This window comes from Mytilus galloprovincialis, chromosome 7, assembly GCF_965363235.1.
Source record: "Mytilus galloprovincialis chromosome 7, xbMytGall1.hap1.1, whole genome shotgun sequence".
NCBI lineage: Eukaryota > Metazoa > Mollusca > Bivalvia > Mytilida > Mytilidae > Mytilus > Mytilus galloprovincialis.
The window spans coordinates 44,433,126-44,453,620 of record NC_134844.1 but is presented as its reverse complement, the minus strand read 5'-3'; the positions used below and the strand labels follow the sequence as shown (position 1 = coordinate 44,453,620).

The 20,495-nt window shown below is 31.5% G+C and overlaps 1 protein-coding gene across 5 annotated transcripts in view; it reads left to right on the top strand.

The window, feature by feature from the left end:
- Positions 1 to 9,484, top strand: part of LOC143083087 (uncharacterized) — a 43,996-nt gene extending 34,512 nt beyond the window's left edge. For 2 of the 5 annotated variants that reach the window (XM_076259294.1, XM_076259293.1), the window contains 2 exons: positions 715 to 888; positions 5,553 to 9,484. In XM_076259294.1, coding sequence (XP_076115409.1) covers positions 715 to 888; positions 5,553 to 6,029 — 651 coding nt within the window. In that variant the 3' untranslated portion in view covers positions 6,030 to 9,484. Of the gene's footprint in view, positions 1 to 714; positions 889 to 1,218; positions 1,240 to 5,552 lie in introns of all 5 variants that reach the window. The other 3 variants (XM_076259297.1, XM_076259296.1, XM_076259295.1) reach the window with 2 other exon arrangements.
- The last annotated feature ends 11,011 nt before the right edge of the window (positions 9,485 to 20,495 follow it).

Sequence of the window (20,495 nt, the reverse complement as noted above, 5' to 3'; positions counted from 1 at the left end):
GATAAAAACAATTGATTATTGTATTTCAAAGTAAAATCGTGTAAACAAAATATATCTGATGAATTCTTAAGGGAAAACAATTAAGAAATAAATGGACAATGCCATTAGTTTTACTCTTAAGTAACATTGAAAACAGTTTTAAAAAAAATCTAAAGGGGATGATAAATTACAGGGAGATGGAGCATTTGAATCTAATAGTGTAGATGCATTATCATTCATGTGATAGCAATTTTTTTTTATTTCAAAGTTTAAGTCGACCATGATTTAAATGTTCATGAAAGTCAAGTGTGACAAAAGGTAGACTTTTACAAACTACAACGAACGAAAACATAATTTTTCTTCAATCTAAGAAAAATTAATATCATCAAATATAGAAGAATCAATGTAGTATTTGACACTTTTCCAAAATATGGCCGAAATGATACTGTGAACAAACTACTTTTAGCTGATACTTTGTTTTTGATTAGCCCTTTCTAGTACACTTCACAGCTATTGAATTTCAAGATTTTAAAATATATTTCATAGTCATAAAGGAAAGATCAAAGTTTTCGTATTCCTTGTGATTTCTATTTATGTTATTTTTCTTCTCGCAAAAGTCGCAAAATAAATTGCTCCCGAAATATTAGTTGTTTACAGTATGATAAAACATGTGACTATCTGAGGAATAGTATAGATTATCAAATGAGATTGTATTGTATTTTCAAACTAATGCAGCATGATGATACAAGTGCACAGCCTTTATTAGAAGTAGATTATAATCGTCCACAAGATGTAGTCTCAGAATACTTCACCAATACTCATTTACCACAAAAGCCTAGTGACCTTGAACCAAAGTTAGAGGTCAGACCTCTGTCAGGGTCATCTATTTCTCCACAACACCCTACTCAGGTACCAGTATGTGCATGTTTGATACAAATGCATGTGCTGGAATTAAATGGGTTTTAAATTCTTTTGCATGATAATTTGGAAGTTATGATACTTACGTCATTTTAGCATGACAGTGTTCAAAATTATGCTGTTGGTTCAGAACAGTATTTTATTAGAAAGGAGGGACGTCATTTCGGTTATTTGGTAGATATTAGTAAAAGTCAAGTAAATATATCTTTGTTGACATGCATAAATGCTGATAGAGTGTGATGATAAATTTTCCTGGAATGGCATACTTTATTTAAATTTGTCCCGCCTGGCCATTATATACTGCATGTTTGTTTATTTTAGATGTTTGCTACTTCTCAGAAGGTAAAAAGTGCATTTATAGTGTAAAGATTGCATTAAAATAGAAAAATTATATTGGATATTAATTTAGAATAGATATAGATATATATATCTGTTTGATTCAAATAGATTTTTTTGTGCTAGTATGATTTTAGTTCATGTGGTCCATAAGATCAGTGTGACTGTTATCTAGGCAACATCAATCCATTTAACAAAAAACTCTTCAATCACTAGATAGCTTGTAGCCAAACAAAGCAATAATTATCCTCAGGCTATTAGTTTCAGACTTGTGTGGTTAATTGTAAATTGTAAATCAACCAAAATTGCTGCCATTATTGTAAGATTATATCATGACAGTATTACAGGCAATATGCATATGCAAATTTTTAAGCAAAACCGCTTTCAGAAAATGTGAATATAAGCTGGATTCCTTTATGACACCATTTGACTGTAACACCATAAGCAAAATTTGAAGCAAAAAAATAGGGTATTATACAGTATCATTGGATAGTCTCATTGGCATTCATACAACCTTATTTTATATATTTTAATTTTAAGAACCTTCTTTGCAAAATTAACATTGCACACAAGTGTTATCCAAAATGATTGTTTTGGCTATGGAATAGCAAAAAACAAACATGACAGAGTACTGCTTTTATTGACAAGTCAAATAATTAAGATTTTGCATAATTTATTCTCTATTTGGTTTTGAAAATCAGAGATACATATATTTGATTCTAGGTCAATTTTTGTTTCAAAGTATACTTTCTCAATTGACTTTCAAATTTTGTTATTTTTCTGTTTTTAAGCTAAAAAAAAACTGAAAATTTTGAAACATTGTTGGAAATTATTTAGGAAAAACCTTCTTTCAGACTAAAATTCATTTTTATTGAATTATAAAAGATTTGTTAATGGTAAATTAAATACCTCTAGATCTACAGACAATTGCTTTATATACAAAAGTTTGTGGTCAACTTGTGTAAAACCTAATACTCATTTCAATTTGTAATGACTTTCAATATTATTATATGTCACTATCTGAACAGAGAAATTAATGCTCCAATGTGAATATTTGCTAGCATTTGTAAGTTAGTTAACCCTTCATTTTTTTGTCAAAATTGATGTAAGATGAATCGATCTTTTTCTTGATATCATCATTTTTGTTTAATGAAATAACTTTATGAATGAACTTGCACTTTCATATCTAAAATAAGAGATTTTGTTCTCTAATGTGAATTCCATTTATTCTATCAAAAATTTCTTCGCATTGATTTTGGACAACATTAATTTAAAAGCGTATTTCTGTGTTATACCTTGCATACATATATATACTGAGTTTCGATTTTTAACACAATCCCTACATGGTTTTTCTAATTAGTCAAACTGACAGATTTTTTTTGGAAATTGATCGATTATTCTAAGGATTTGAAAACATGCATACAGAATATTTCCAGCAATTTTCAGAACTAATAGATTTTAGATTTAAATGTTAACCAGATGCTCCGCAGGGCGTAGCTTTATACGACCGCAGAGGTTGAACCCTGAACGGTTGGGGCAAGTATGGACACAACATTCAAGCTGGATTCAGCTCTAAATTTGGATTGTGATTAAATAGTTGACACAGCATAGGTTTCTGACACAGAATGAATGTGTTCTAATGAACTTAAAATTTTTGTTTTCTCTTAGAGCAATTCACTATGCTGTTGAATATTAATCCTCTCAAAACAAGAATGTGTCCTCAGTACACGAATGCCCCACTCGCACTATCATTTTCCATGTTCAGTGGACCGTGAAATTGGAGTAAAAACTCTAATTTGGCATTAAAATTAGAAAGATCATATCATAGGGGACATGTGTACTAAGTTTGAAGTCGATTGGACTTAAACTTCATCAAAAACTACCTTGACCAAAAACTTTAACCTGAAGCGGGACAGACGGACGGACGGACGAACGAACGGACAGATGGACGGACGGACGGACGCACAGACCAGAAAACATAATGCCCCTCTACTATCGTAGGTGGGGCATAAAAATGTTTGAAGAAATTTTCTTTTTTATTTATGAAATTTCAAATGAGAAAAATTGAACCCAATTTTTTTAATCACATCCCCCTTTCCCTTATTCCAAAACTAATCTCAATTAAAATTTCTAATGGAGTTTGCAACAATAACTACTCATTTAAATACATCATAAAATATTAAGATGTAAAAAAAACTGCTTGTTATCACTGAATGTTATTTATTATAATTTATCAGTTGGTAGTAAAAAGTGAATATACATTGTATATTGTATATAACAAAGATTTAAGTTGATTCTGGACAAAGAAAGATACTCCAATTAAAAAAAAATCTTGCTATTGCACAATATTTTGCAATTAGATATTTCTTGCTTACTATTCTGGACAAAGAAAGATAACTCTAATTAAAAAAAAATTTGCTATTTCACAATATTGTGCAATTAGATATTTCTTGCCATTGCGCAATACTGTGCAATTGAAAAGACTTGCTATTGCACAACACTTAATATAATAATTTTAGATCCTGATTTGGACCAACTTGAAAACTGGGCCCATAATAAAAAATCTAAGTACATTTTTGGATTCAGCATATCAAAGAACCCCAAGATTTCAATTTTTGTTGAAATCAGACTAAGTTTAATTTTGGACCCTTTGGACTTTAGTGTAGACCAATTTGAAAACAGGACCAAAAATGAAGAATCTACATACACAGTTAGATTTGGTATATCAAAGAACCCCATTTATTCAATTTTTGATGAAATCAAACAAAGTTTAATTTTGGACCCCGATTTGGACCAACTTGAAAACTGGGCCAATAATCAAGAATCTAAGTACATTTTTAGATTCAGCATATCAAAGAACCTAACTGATTCATTTTTTGTCAAAATCAAACTAAGTTTAATTTTGGACCCTTTGGACCTTAATGTAGACCAATTTGAAAACGGGACCAAAAGTTAAGAATCTACATACACAGTCATGACAGTTAGATTCGGCATATCAAAGAATCCCAATTATTCAATTTTGATGAAATCAAACAAAGTTTAATTTTGGACCCTTTTGGCCCCTTATTCTGTTGGGACCAAAACTCCCAAAATCAATACCAACCTTCCTTTTATGGTCATAAACCTTGTGTTTAAATTTCATAGATTTCTATTTACTTATACTAACGTTAGGGTACGAAAACCAAGAAAAATGCTTATTTGGGTCCCTTTTTGGCCCCTAATTCCTAAACTGTTGGGACCTAAACTCCCAAAATCAATACCAACCTTCCTTTTGTATTCATTAACATTGTGATTAAATTTCATTGATTTCTATTTACTTAAACTAAAGTTATTGTGCGAAAACCAAGAATAATGCTTATTTGGGCCCTTTTTTGGCCCCTAATTCCTAAACTGTTGAAACCTAAACTCCCAAAATCAATCCCAACCGTTCTTTTGTGGTCATAAACCTTGTGTCAAAATTTCATAGATTTCTATTAACTTAAACTAAAGTTATAGTGCGAAAACCAAGAAAATGCTTATTTGGGCCCTTTTTGGCCCCTAATTCCTAAAATGTTGGGACCAAAACTTCCAAAATCAATACCAACCTTCCTTTTGTGGTCATAAACCTTGTGTTAAAATTTCATAGATTTCCATTCACTTTTACTAAAGTTAGAGTGCGAAAACTAAAAGTATTCGGACGCCGGACGACGACAACGCCAACGTGATAGCAATATACGACGAAAAATTTTTCAAATTTTGCGGTCGTATAAAAAATTTCCACATATTTTACAAACATTTTCAAATAAACACTTTGGATATTAAACTTCGAATTAATGAACCCCCCTTTGACAAGATTATCAAAATCTAATGCGGATTAACAATTAACTTTTGTATTATGTCCAGTGTTGTCACATTTGGATGAAAAATTTGGGAGATTTGATTTTGGACCAGACTGTTAAAATATTGACTGTTAAAGTATTAACACATATCCAAATGTTTGAGAAATATATTGAAAGAAAATTTTAGTTGTTTCATTAAAAAAGGGATGAAGAGGGATAAAAATAGGATGTGTTTTATTTCTATAGGTACTCAATATATAACAATAGCATTAGTTTACCCAGCAAAAATGTTCTGTCATATGTGGAACAATATATATTGCTTTTTTTGTTCTGCTATTTTTTTAATATATAAAAGGCATAAACAATTGAAATCCTACAACACCAATTATAAACAGTATAATTGCTTTCATCTACTTCATTTAGAATCTGATGGAGAGTTGCTCTTTTGGCAATCATACCACATCTCAAAATTTTTATAAACATCTTTGACATTTATTTCAGGATTTGATAGAGATTCTTAATAGACGACAGCAGCTACTTCAACAGCAGCGAGAGGATCGGAGACGGTATCTCCAAGATCAGGAAGCCAAGGAAAAAGCGAGAGAAATTGTCAACCTAGCATACTTAAATGCTGATAGCACTAGAAAACGAAAAGAAGGAGAGAAACTCTTAGATGATGCATTTTCTTTAGCCAAAAATTCTCAAAAATTTAATGATGGATACAAAATGGAGTCTAGAGAGCATAGTGATGCACGAGATGGAGGGTCTTCACCAAGAGGATTTACATCACAACAATCGGCAGCTGATCAGTTGTGGTCTGATGGACATATACAGGAAGAAAAACGTAATAGTGTCACATCAGAAAATAAGAAAGATGATGACTTTTTTGATGAGAGTCCAAAACAAGGACCTAGTATGGGAAGTGAAGACCACATGGTGAAATATGTCAGGGATGAACTTCAACGATTAGAAACATAAGGCAACAATATTGTTCAACACTATTTAGATTATATACATGTATTGATATTTAAAGCATTTGAGAAATAAATACCAGCAAAAATCTAAAACGAGAAAAAACAATGGAACAATTTTTGTTTTAAAGTTAGATATACAAGGTTTGAAATTGATTTGTGAATAAACTAACAAATGAAATAAAGTTAGATTCATGGTGAAGTTATAAATGTTGAACAATTTGGCTTGGGTGTACTCATTTAGTTCAGAACAATTTAGTTTTAAGTACGGCACATGATACACTTACTTAGTGATGTTTGACTTTATATTTTACTTACATATATCCAATGCATTTATATCATTGATACATAGAAATATGTACAAAACCAATCAGTTGGTATGACTACAGATTGTAAAAGGAAAAAGGGTGCATAACATTAGGTTATATGTCATAAAATATAGGAGGATCTGGAAAGGGTATACAAAGGGAAAATGATGTGCCAAAAGTAGTTATGACTAAAGAAAATGGGTAAAAAAAATAGAATAGAGAATAATGGGCGCTTAAAATAAAAAATAGAGATAAATGGACCAATTAGAATACTGAAATGCAGTCCCCCCCCCAAAAAAAAAATCCAGACCCTCCTATATATTTGTCTATGTTGATTTATAAGGTGATAATCAAATATATTATTTTCAATCATAGAACTTGTAGTTTATTGCTTCAGTCCCATACAGTTTGCTGTGTACTAAATCATAACATTACTTTACGCTCATAACATTACTCTACGCTCATAAATTATTTTTCTGGATGTTTTGCTCATGTTTAATTGTGTAACTAATTGTGTGACTTGGTGCAATTACATTTCATTAGATGCTATTCTTTTCTTCATGTAATGTCTGAAAAATGTTCTCATATATCATAAACTTGATGTTTTTTGGCATCATTGTATTACTTAAGAGAATGAATCACTTTCTGTGGATTCAATATTATTTGTTGGGTACAAACTTACATGGATGTTGTGAGCATTGGCAAACCATGAATTCAAGCATTTAACAAAGTACAAATAGTCTATAAGCTTGTATGCAAAGAAATTTTGGCCCACAAATATATAATCTTTTCCTCCTATCTATAAAAGAGTTACCCATGAAAATAATCGAATCCACAGTATCATATTGATACAGAAATATTCCATATTTCTATAAATTCTTAATATTTTGGTTTTGGTATTCGTAACAGTATTCTTAAGATATAATTTTCCATTATAATCATTAAAACATTTTTTTTTTCTATATTTACTTAATTTATAAAATTGCACACTTATAGATATTTGTCTTAAGTTTTCTAAAACAAAGGTACTGGCTTCTGTTGTTGTTAACAACTGTTAGTAGTTTATCTGTTGGACGTAGATTTATTTAGCTAGGTTTGAAAACTGTAGACGTATGATGCTTGCTTAATATTTTTTCACATAATGTGTATTGCTATCTGTGCTATGTTTTAATATATATAATTCATTGTAATTATTAATTTATTTTTATAATTTTCTATGTGTTTATTGTTACAAAGTATCTGTGATAATGATTACCAATTTTAATAGTTTTTCGGTTAGGTTCATTTTAAAATAAATACTTTGTTTATTTATATATTATCTGTCTCAGTGGGTTTTGTAATCAATGTAATTAGTAAGAATTGTGATAAAGTTGAAAGTAGTCATTTCACCTCCATCAAAGGCAAACTAGTGAAATATAAAATAAAATCTTATCTATAAAGATAAGTACATTTTTCTGCTTATTGGTCAGGTTGTTGTGTACATAATTATGTCTACAGAAAACAACAACAAGCGCGAAATAGCGTTTATAAAATTTTGGTTAGAAAGAAATGCGGCCAAAAACTTCGAATATATTTGACACATTCCCTATTTCCATTCTGTTTTTAATTTTAAAATTTCATAATCATTGATATTTTTACAGTTTAAATTTCACAAAAATTAATCACAATGATTAATAAAAGAATAAATCTAATTCTGTCTGATAAGATGATGATTAAATAAAAATATCATGCAAGATACAAGTTAGCTAGAGTCTCCTGCAGTTACCTAATTACATGGAAATTCAAAGGAGGTACTCCACTGATTAGGCATCAAGTTTATTGTAATGTTATTTTCAAAACAGTGGCGCTGACTGACCTAAGGGGGCGGCTTCAGTCATGCTTCGGTGATTCCCTATGTTTGGCTCTCAAAATACATCTGGATTTTTCCAAGTATTGTATTGATGCTCTCATATAACATTTAGTATTTTAATCCAATTAGATTTTTACTATGGAGTCATTACCAAATAAGAAATACAATCAATTCCAAATATTGCTACCAAAACATGTCCATATTACAACTAAAGTATCTTAAAATTTCCTGAGTACTTATTTGATGAGTTCCATGTTAAGAGACAAGATTTCAAAGTTCTGTAAGCAGTCACTATTTCCTTTTTTATCCTCTTTTGCAATTTGAGAGAAGTAGGTACAATAAGATGGTTGATGAATTGGTTTCATAGAAATTACTAGCACCTGGGGATTATTTTAGCACTACATTCCATCACTGTTAAACTGTGTCTAGCTAAATAGTGGAGTGCCCTCGGTATGACCTCTGTATGACCTCTGTGTACTGACCATTGTGAGATTAAGTATCCAGATGATATTATTTTGGACAAGAATAATGTCTATCTAGGACATTTCAATGTTGAATTATATTTAGTACATATATTAGACACTTTAGAGTTTGAGACTTATTCTTTTAAGTGTGTAGAAATCATATTTATAAAACAAAAGAAATTTCACTCTCAAAATTTATAAAATTTGTTTATTTTTCCCATATAGAACTTCTCCTTTAAACATGTTAGATGGATTTCATATTTTAAAATTTATTAGCAAATGGATCAGTGATAATTTTCACTTAAAACTATGAAGTCATACCAAAATATATTCCGAATTGGATCAAAACTATTATAGAAACAAGATTTGGAGACTTATGTGTACTTATTTTTAAAACTTTCATGCAGTTTTAATCATTTTCAAATAGTTGAATAGTTTTTCATATTGTTTGGAATAAACTTAAGTTATGTGAAAAAATATAACAAGTTATTTCCTGCTTTTATCCAAATCCAAAATTTAATCCAAATATTTCTATATCCCATAGCCATAGCCCAAAAGTTTCCATATTTTCTCAAAAAAAATGTTGTATGTTTAATATTAATGGGCCTGAAATATATGTTGAAAAAAGTCAATGAATCATTTTAGTTGACAGACTAAGCTCAATAACAGTATAAATGTATTATAATCAGAATTAATTTAGAAGTTAGATATTCTGTGAGAACTTCCACAGAATGTTAGCATTTTGATTTTTTTTTACATTACATTGGTTAGTGATGGATGAACAGTTAAATGTTCAAATGTTATTTTTAGAGTTTGAAAATAAATCTGATCTGAAAGTACATTTATTTGTTTATGTTCTTAAACCAACTCCTTAAAAAAATTACAAGGATTATTCAAAAGATACTGGTGTGGGGATGGAAATGAGCAAGTACTCTCAAGACAATGTTTTGAAAAATACTCTCTTAATTGCAAACAGGACAACTCTCTTATCATGAAATATGAATGGCAATGAGACATATATCGACCAAAACCAGAGGACAGTCAAGCTAACAGTATAATCTTAATGTCAGAAAATTAAAAAAAAAATGTTGGGCTTGGAAACTATGGGAGGGTAAGGTTCACTTGATCCATTCAAATGTTTTAGTGCTGATGGATGGATGGTTGTTTGGTGGATAGTATTATGACATTGTTTATAACAAAGTTTCCAGTGGAACTTCTGTTAGGCGGACACATATATGTTGACAGTTTAACATGAAGTGGCAAATAAAATGCATATTCAGGTAGAGAAAATGTTAATGCCATATTGATATGAACCATACTTTGTACTAGACCAACATCTTGAGCCTGTAACTGTTATAAACATGCTAGTTCTTTTGTTCACTTCAGTGCCGAATAAAAAATCATGATACTTTCAGATATTGATCTAATACTGTTTTTTATACTGGAGTTATAAAGACTTAAGATAAAGTCCATTGTATTGTTTACACAAAAATAAACTTAATGATCATTTTCTGTCCCTCAACGAGTTGCTGAGTGCCAAAAAAGTGATAGATTCAACTGATATTTCCAAAAGTATAATTTTTCCTAAATTTAGGAAACAAAAAGTAAGGTTACAGTAAAAAGAAATCGGAATAATCATACATTTTTGCCAAATCAATTTCGCAGCAAAGTTTGCCTAGCATTTCTAACCTTGTGTTTGCCAAGTACAAATAAGTAGTGTATTTCCAAGACAATGCACTGCTGTTTCCCTTTCTACTGTAAAGCTATATAAAAACAAATGGTAAAAACTCAGAAATAAATTCATGACATGAAGATAATGTGGTAAAATCCCCTAACATTTGTTTCTTGCTAACATCTAAAATAAAATTCTTCGCAAACATTATTGATGTCACAAACACAACTTCATATGGTGAGTAACTGTATTTGATAACTGTTTACACTCAATACAATTTCCCTGTGCAAGCAGAATGGTTGTGGAATAAAGTGAAACATCTATGCATTCACACAATCTGATTAAAATACAGATCTTGTGTCCACACCAAGCTTACAAGGATCTGACAACACTGTTCTGGTTATTATAAATCATCAGCCAAAGAAATTTTGGAATGTGTGAATCATTACGACAAAACGAAAGGATCCTGAAAGGTCTCTAAAACAGAATAGAACAGAGCATGGTCAGATCTTTGTAAATAAACTCATCATAAATATCAGGACTAAATTTTGTATATACGCCAGACGCACGTTTCGTCTACAAAAGACTCATCAGTGACGCTCGGATCCAAAAAAGTTAAAAAGGCCAGATAAAGTACGAAGTTAAAGAGCATAGAGGACCAAAATTCCTAAAAGTGTTGCCAAATGCAGCTAAGGTAATCTATGCCTGAGGTAGAAAAGCCTTAGTATTTCAAAAAATTCAAAATTTTGTAAACAGTAAATTTATAGATATAACCATATCAATCACAATTCATGTCAGCACAAAAAGTGCTGACTACTGGGCTTGTGATACCCTCGGGGAAATAAATCTCCACCAGCAGTGGCATCGACCCAGTAGTTGTAAATAAACTCATCATAGATACCAGGACTAAACTTTGTATATACGCCAGACGTATAAGCGAGGCTTACACACACTGATATATATTTTAATCAGATTGGCATTCACAGGTCGTTGATAAGTCATCAAAAATAAGTACAGATCCCTTCTGTATGATAAGCTGTTTCTTCTGTACTTGTCACAACAATTGAAATTTAGTTCCAGTACCAGAAACTTAAAATCATTAACATAAATATCTAAAGGTTATCATGCAATTGCTTAAAACGTAAAACCCGACTAGATGTTGACGAGTTTGGCCCATTTTACTTTATGGGTCCCAACACATATAGAGCTATAAGAAACTAACCCTAATACCAGCCTATTCCTAAAATCTAATCCCAACCTCGAAAAAAGTCTAAACATAACCACAAATGAACCCTTGATTTCTAGTTCACCCCTTAAATAAAAGTACTTGTCATGATATCAACAGCAACTGAATTTGTAAAAATGGAGATACCATGGGGCACTCATAACATACCAGTAAACAAAAAGAAGACAGAGAAAAGAATACCTTAAGAATTAAAAGACAACAGTTTAAGAAATATACACAGAAAACTGAGTTGAAAAACATGAAACCCTTCCCAAAAATTAAAAATATATTCTGCTGAAATTACAAAAAAAAAAACAATTGGAGACAATAAGTATGTCAATACTGTGACTGTTTATTTACTCTAACTATTACAGTTTTGCTTCCCAAAAATGGAAACAGAGCTTTGATCTTATAAAAGTGCACTCAAATCAACCATATTCATTTCATAAACACTTGAAAATAAAGTACATTTATAAATGAATCAGTTAATGCCAGCACTCACTAGAAGAAAGCTGAGAGAACTTTTCTCTTGGCCATCTGAAAATAGTCTGTCCCTCTGGTATCTTTCGTCCCTCTTTTAGTGCTAAACCACTCGGATTTCAAAAACGGCTTTTGAACTTATTTGGATGAGTCTTTAATAGACAAAACGCGCGTCTGGCGTAAATACAAAGTTTAATCCTGGTATCTGTGATGAAGTTATTTGGCAGTGAAAGAAAATTATGATCGTATACTATGTACACGTCAAGTTTATGTCCCTCATACAACTATAGATTGATTGCTTGTTGGTTACTTTACGTCCTGTGGCTTATATTTCATGCATGTTCAAGACGATACAAATATATAATAAAGCAATATGTGTTTAGGGCCCATTTATTTTTATCCCTCAGTGATTTTTTTTATTTTGGAAAATTTTTATGCATTTTTTTTTCACCTAGTGAATTCTAGTATGTTATACTGAAGATTCTGCTTCTAATATTATCCTGGACCAGTCCCACAAAGTGGTGAACATCGTAAACTTTGCTTCGTGTTAGACCAGTATGAAGAGAATTTCATAACATTTGTCTGCCCACTTCAACGGAAAAGTATTCTTGGGAACTCTGAACATGCAAACACTGTACTTTAGATCTGGTTTAAAACCAATTATTTTGCATACTTCTTGCATACTTAATACAATTTTCCTATAAACAAACAACAGACTTGTCTTTCCATGTGAAAAAAATATCTATCTAATTTAAATCTTTGTTCATGTGGGAATAGGAAATCCAATCTATAATGTCAAGCATTAATGACAAATTCCGGATAACAGACTTTCTTATTAACTTCTTAAAATTTCAAACATGATAACTGTATACAAAAAAAAATCATTATCTTTTGTTTGTCTGACAAATGAAACAAAGCTTATCATGATAGTAACTTTTAAGCCGTACTTTGTAGTAAAATTTATCGTAAGACCCCCTTCATCAATTTGTTCGACCGTCTGCCCACATTTTGCCTCCGGATGTCTTTCTAAATTCACGCATTGGAAAAATTCCAGGGAAGCTATTGCTATTGTGTACCTCATGTTTTACAACTTTCTTTTTACCCAAGTGATACTCAATTTCACATAGATGAAAATATTACCTTAGTCGTATTTGGTACAACTTTAGGGAATTTTAGGTCCTCAATGCTCTTCAACATTGTACTTGTTTGGCTTTATAACTATTTTGATCTGAGCGTCACTGATGAGTCTTATGTAGACGAAACGTGCGTCTGGCTTACTAAATTATAATCCTGTTACCTTTGATCATGTTGATAACTATGTATGGCTCTCTCATAAATATATAAAAAGTTATAGCAAGCACAATATCAGATTCGGTCCCATACAGTTTGCTGTGTACTAAATCCTAACATAACTCTACGCTCATAACACATCTTTCAAAAAGTTTTACTCATGTCTAAAGGTGTCAATGAAAATATAAATGTTTTATAATCAGAATTTATTTAGAGTTAGATATTGTGTGAGAAAATCCATAGAATGTCAAATATTCTGTGAGAACTTCCACAGAATGTTATCATTTTGATCTTTTTACATTGCATTTGTTAGTAATGGATGAACAGTTAAATGTTCAATTGTTATTTTTAGAGAAATAAATCTGATCTGTAAGAACATTTATTTGTATGTCTTTTATATGTCTTCAAACAACATCCTGAAAAAGATTACAAGGATTATTCAAAAGATACTTGATATGGGGATTGGAAAACGCAGGTGCTCTCAGGACAATGTTTTGAAAAATACTCACTTATTTGCAAACACGACAACAATCATATCATGAAATATGAATGGCAATGAGACATAAATTCACTAAAACCGATGGATGATAATACTCACAGTATAATGGTAATGTCAGAAAAAGATAAATTTTTTGTCGGGCTCAAAGAAAGGGATTACTTGGTCCATTCAAAAGTTTAGTGTTGATGGATGGATGGCTGATTAACATCAAGTGGCAAATTAAATGCATATTCAGGAAGAGAACATGTGAGTGCCATAATGAATATGAACCATGCTTTGTACTAGACCAAAATACCATCCTGTTTAAAACATGCTAGTATTTAGTTCTGAATAAAAATGATGATAGTTTCAGATATTGGTCTACTATTGTTTATATACTGGAACTATAAAAGGCTAAGACAAAATTCATTGTATTGTTTACACAAAGATGAACTCAGTTTCCATTTCTGTCCCTGAATGTGTCACTGAGTGCAAAAAAAAATTCTTTCAAATGCCATTGCAGAAACCATATCTTTCTTACAGTATAAACAAAAAGGAATAACCATACATTGTCGCAAAATCAATCTTGCAGCAAAGTTTGCCTAGCATTTCTAACCTTGTGTTTGCCAAGTGCAAACAAGTTGTGTTTCCAAGACAATGTACTGTTGTATTCCTTTTCTACTGTAAAGCTAAAAAAAACAAATGCATTTTGTAAAAACTCTAAATTTTGGACATAAAATGATGAGGAAAAATTATCCCATCATTTATTTTTTGCTAACATCTTACATACTTTTACATACATAATTCTTTAAAAGCAAGCATTATTCATGTCACAAACACGACTTTATTTGGTGAGTAAAGGTATTTGATAAATGATTACACTTCATTCTACAACCTGGTCTGGAAATTATATATCCTGAACCAAAGACATTTCAGTCTTCAAATTTTAAATGTGTGTATCTATAGGACAAAACCAAATAATCTTGACAGGTCTCTAAATCAAAATAGAACAGAGCATGATCAGATCTTTGTAAGCGAGACATGAACACAGGATATGTATTTTACTCATATTGGCATTCACAGGATGTTGTATGCTCTTCAACAATAAGTACAGACCCCTACTGTAAGATATGATTTAAATTTAGTACCAGCATCCAAAACCTCAAATGTCATTTCAAATAGATATCTAGAGGTTGTACAATTGCTTGAAATTTATTGCCAGACAAGATGTGAATGAGTTCGGTCTTCTTTTACTTCAGGATCCTCACTCATATAGAGCTAAAATAAACTAACCCTAATACCAGCCTCTCCCTAAAAACTTAACCCCAACCTTGAACAAAGTCTAAACATAACCCGAAATAATCCATTGTCCTAAATTAAATGAAGATCACGAATGCAACAGCAACTGAAGTTGTAACATCCAAACTAATTACTTTAATGAGTGAGAAGTTAACATAGAGCACTCGAAACGTAAACCGAAAAAAGGACAGATAAAACTATGAGTAAATAGAAAATAAAAAAGAGTACACAGAAAACTGAAGATTGAAAAACAAAAACACCAATGGTCTGCTGCTGAATTAACAAAGAACAATATTTTTCATGGAGAAAAGAAGCATGTCAATGTTGTGACTATTGATTGGCTTTTACTGTTAAGACTTTTGCTGCCCCATCCCCTAATTTAGCATCTATGGTGTTTAGAAATGGAACTTGAATCAACAATATTTATTTCCTAAATACATACAAATATATATGTAGTACATTTATGATGAATTTAATAATGCCTGCACTCACTCGCTGGAAGAAAGATGAGATAACTTTTCTCTTGATAATGTAAAGATACTGCTATAGGATGCACTTAGATTTCAAACAAGGCAATTGGAAGTGCAAATAAACAGGATTGTATTCGTTAACCACTTGAAGTTTGTGTCCCACGTACAAGTAAAGATTGATTGATTATCGGTTGCTTTACGGCCAGTGGCTAATAGTTCATGCTTGTTTAGGACGATACAAATATAGAATAAAGCAATGTGGGTTTTGGTCCGGTTGTTGTCTCTTTGAATCATTACCCATTTTCATTCTTAATATTATTGGAGCACATTTTTTTCCCACAGTGATTTTTTGGGTGGAAATATGAAATTTTAATACAAGCTATTATAAATCAAGTAAATTCAAATATGTGATACAAAAACACCATTTCAACTAACGTCTCTGCTTTCAATATTATCCTGAATCAGTCCCACAAAATTATAAACTTTTCTTCCTGTCAGACTAGTACTAGTACGAAACGAGCTGTCTGAATGCAGTTTTGTCTGCCACCCTCAAAAGAAAAGTATTCTGGAGAACTCTGATCATGCAAACATTGTACTTTAGATGACGTTTAAAACCAATCATTTTTCTCATACTTGCATGCTTAAAACAATTTTCCCATATACAAAAAAACGGATTTGTCTTTCCATGTGAAAAAAAATTCGAATAGTTTAAATCCTTGTTCATGTGGGAATATGGCATCCAATCTAATATGTCAAGTATTAATGACAAATTCCGGATAACAGACTTTCTTGTTAACTTCTTAAGTTTAAAAATTATGACTGTATAATAATCTGATCATGTCTTCGTCTGGCATATGAACAGCTTATCATGATAGTTCAATTTAGGCGGCCATACTTTTTTTTACTATTTGAAGGGATTTTAAGGACCGTTACTAAAGTTGTTCGTCCGTCCACCCATGTTTTGCATCAGCATTTCCTTCAAAATGAAAATCTATGATAGCTAAGAATATTGTGCTCCCTCGGTTTTACAACTTTCTTTTTACCCTAGTAATACTCATTCTAATGCAATTATTTTGTAACAATTGTTCTGATTGGATGACAGCAAGCGTAAAATTCTCTATCTCCTTTTCTGTAACTAAGGAAGCCGACATTTTGAATTTCGGAATGTGTTGACATGTTATTTCTACAATAATAAACAAAAAACTCACTTGTTGCGCCTAAAAATCTTCTTTTTATCAAATTTTATTACATTTTGAAGCGGCACAGAAGCCAGAAAACGCCCGGTGTTTATGTTTGACGCCGGAAGCATACCTATGACGTCACCTAGTGTAGGGACCAAAGAAGATAACATCTTTTCGCGGAATTTTCTTTAATGAAGATTTTACACTGAAATAATGATTGAAATTTAATTATGAACTTGTTTTGCATTAGAATAGAGATTGTATCTGAAGCTTTGCGGACGTCCATCGGTAGTTTTACTGTCGCAAATACCCGTTTACCTGTCTCCGCTCCGCGTCGCCAGGTAAACTAAATTTGCGACAGTAAAACTACCGATGGACGTCCTTAAAGCTTCAAATACAATTCAGTTATCTCTTAATTTACATATATATGGATCTCTCATAAAAATATAAAAAGGTAAAGCCAGTATCTGGTATCCACAATATAAGATTCGGTCCCATACAGTTTGCCGTGTGTTAAATAATAACATTACTGTACGCTCATAACACATCTTTCAAAAGATTTTGCTCATGTTTAAAAAAAAAAGTAAAATCACAAAAATAAGGATAAAACACATTAAACGAATGGACAACAACTGTCATATTCCTGAATTGGCACGGGCATTTTCAAATGTAGAAAATGGTGGATTGAACCTGGTTTTATAGCGCTAAACCTCTCATTTTTGTGACAGCCGCATCAAATCCCGTTATTTTTACAACGATGCGTGAACAAAACAGACATTATCGATAACAAAAAAGTCAATATATGGTTACAGCAGTGTCAATGAAAGTATAAATATATTATAATCAGAGTTTATTTAAAGCTAGATATTCTGTGAGAACTTCCACAGAATGTCAGCATTTTGATTTTTTTTTTACATTGCATTCGTTGGTAATGGATGACCAGTTAAATGTTAAAATGTTATTTTTAGAGTTTGAAAATAAATTTGAATGATCCAAGTGCACTTATTCTTATGATTCCCTAGTTGAAATGAAAACAACTACATTCAAAATAAGAATAAGCAGGATTACCAAAAAGATACTTAATGTTTTGGATTGAAATCAGCAGTTACCCTCAAGACAATGTTTTAAGGAATACTTACGTGTTAGCAAACACGACAAAGAGGGACGAAAGATACCAAAGGGACAGTCAAACTCATTAATCGGAAATAAACTGACAACGCCATGGCTAAAAATGAAGGACGAAAGATACCAAAGGGACAGTCAAACTCATTAATCGAAAAGAAACTGACAACGCCATGGCTAAAAATGAAAAAAAAACACAGACAAACAATAGTATACAACTATCATGTTATACAATATGAAAATATGATACTGTCGATTTATTATAATTTTTTTGATACCAATTTTCAGGTTAACCACAAACTCAAATGTTCAACGAATTACCAAATTTTCTACAGGCTTTGTATGCAGAGATTAGCACAAGAGTGCACACACTGAAATGTCTCGCCTTCTTTACTAATCATTGATATTATGTTGATACTCCTAAATATAAAGCTTTATTACAACTGTCACATAAACTTAACATGAACCATGAAAATGAGGTCAAGGTCAGTTGAACCATATGCCAGGCAGACATGTACAGCTAACAATGGTTCCATACAAGAAATATAGTTGACCTATTGCTTATAGTATAAGAAAATAGACCAAAACACAAAAACTTAACACTGAGCAATGAACCGTGAAAACCAGGTCAAGGTCAAATAAAACCTGCATGACTGACATATAGATCATAAAATATTTCCATACATCAAATATAGTTGACCTATGACATATAGTATTAGATAAAAAGACCAAAACTCAAAAACTTAACTTTGACCACTGAACCATGAAAATGAGGTCAAGGTCAGAGTGACATCTACCCGCTAGACATGTACACCTTACAATCATTCCATACAACAAATATAGTAAACCTATTGCATAAAGTATGAAAAAAACAGACCAAAACACAAAAACTTAACTATAACCACTGAACCATGAAAATGAGGTCAAGGTCAGATGACATCTGCCCGCTAGACATGTACACCTTACAATCATTCCATACAACAAATATAGTAAACCTATTGCATAAAGTATGAGAAAAACAGACCAAAACACAAAAACTTAACTATAACCACTGAACCATGAAAATGAGGTCAAGGTCAGATGACACCTGCCAGTTGGACATGTACACTTTACAGTCCTTCCATACACCGAATATACTAGACCTATTGCTTATAGTATCTGAGATATGGACTTGACCACCAAAACTTAACCTTGTTCACTGATCCATGAAATGAGGTCGAGGTCAAGTGAAAACTGTCTGACGGGCATGAGGACCTTGCAAGGTACGCACATACTAAATATAGTTATCCTATTACTTACAGTAAGAGAGAATTTAACATTACAAAAAATCTGAACTTTTTTTTCAAATGGTCACTGAACCATGAAAATGAGGTCAAGGACAATGGACATGTAACTGACGGAAACTTCGTAACATGAGGCATCTATATACAAAATATGAAGCATCCAGGTTTTCCACCTTCTAAAGTATATAGCTTTTAAGAAGTGAGCTTACACCTCCGCTGCCGGATCACTATCCCTATGTCGAGCTTTCTGCAAAAAACCATGAAATCAAAGATCACTGAAAATGCAAGTTATCCTCGATCCACAAAATTATTACCCTAGAGAAATAAATGAATCAGCAGTGCATGACAATGAGACAAATGTCTACTAAAACAAAAGGACTAGACATGTACAGTATTAGGTCAATGTCAGAAAATGTAGAACTCTTTGTTATGCTTACAATAAAAAAAAAGGGTTTACTTGATCCATCAGAAAGTTTAGTGTTTATGGATGGATAAATGACTGTCTAACATCCAGTGTCAAATTAAATGAATATTCAGGAAGAGAATATGTGAATATCATATAAATATGAACCCTACTTATTACTAGACCAAAATTCTGAGCCTTCTAGTGCTATTGTGTACCTGTTAGTGCTAGTACTGAATAAAAAATGATGATAGTTTCAAGTTTTGATCTAATATTGTTTTTATAATAGAGATATAAAAGGCTAAGATGACATCAAATGTGTTAATTTCACATAAATAGACATAGTGTCCAATTTCTGTCCCTGAATGAGTCATTGAGTGCAAAATACAGTGATTATATTAGTCTAATTAAAATATAGATCTCTGATTTCGTATATAGTATAACGAAATCAGAGATCTATATTTTAGTTAGATTGTGATTATATTCAACCGACATTGCAGAAAAATATAACAATATTATCTATATTTGAAAATAAAAAGTTAAGGCTGTAGTATAAACAGTTCAGAATAGCCATACATTGTTGCAAAATCAATTTCGTAACAAAATTTGCTTAGCTATTCTTGTGTTTGCCAAGTACAAATAAGTTTTATTTCCAAGACAATGTACTGTTGTATTATTTCCTTTCTATTGTAAAGCTAAAATACTTTTGGTAAAAACTCTGATTTTTAAAGTTAAAATTCCCAACATTTATTTCTTGCTATTGCATCGTCAATAAAATTCTTAGCAAACATTATTCTTGTCACAAACACAACTTTATATGGTGAATAACCGTATTTGATAAATGTTTACAGTCAATAAAATTTCTCTGCAAATGGCATGGTTGTTGAATAAAGTGAAATGTTTATGCATTCACACAATTTGATTAAAATACAGATCCTGCTTCCATGCA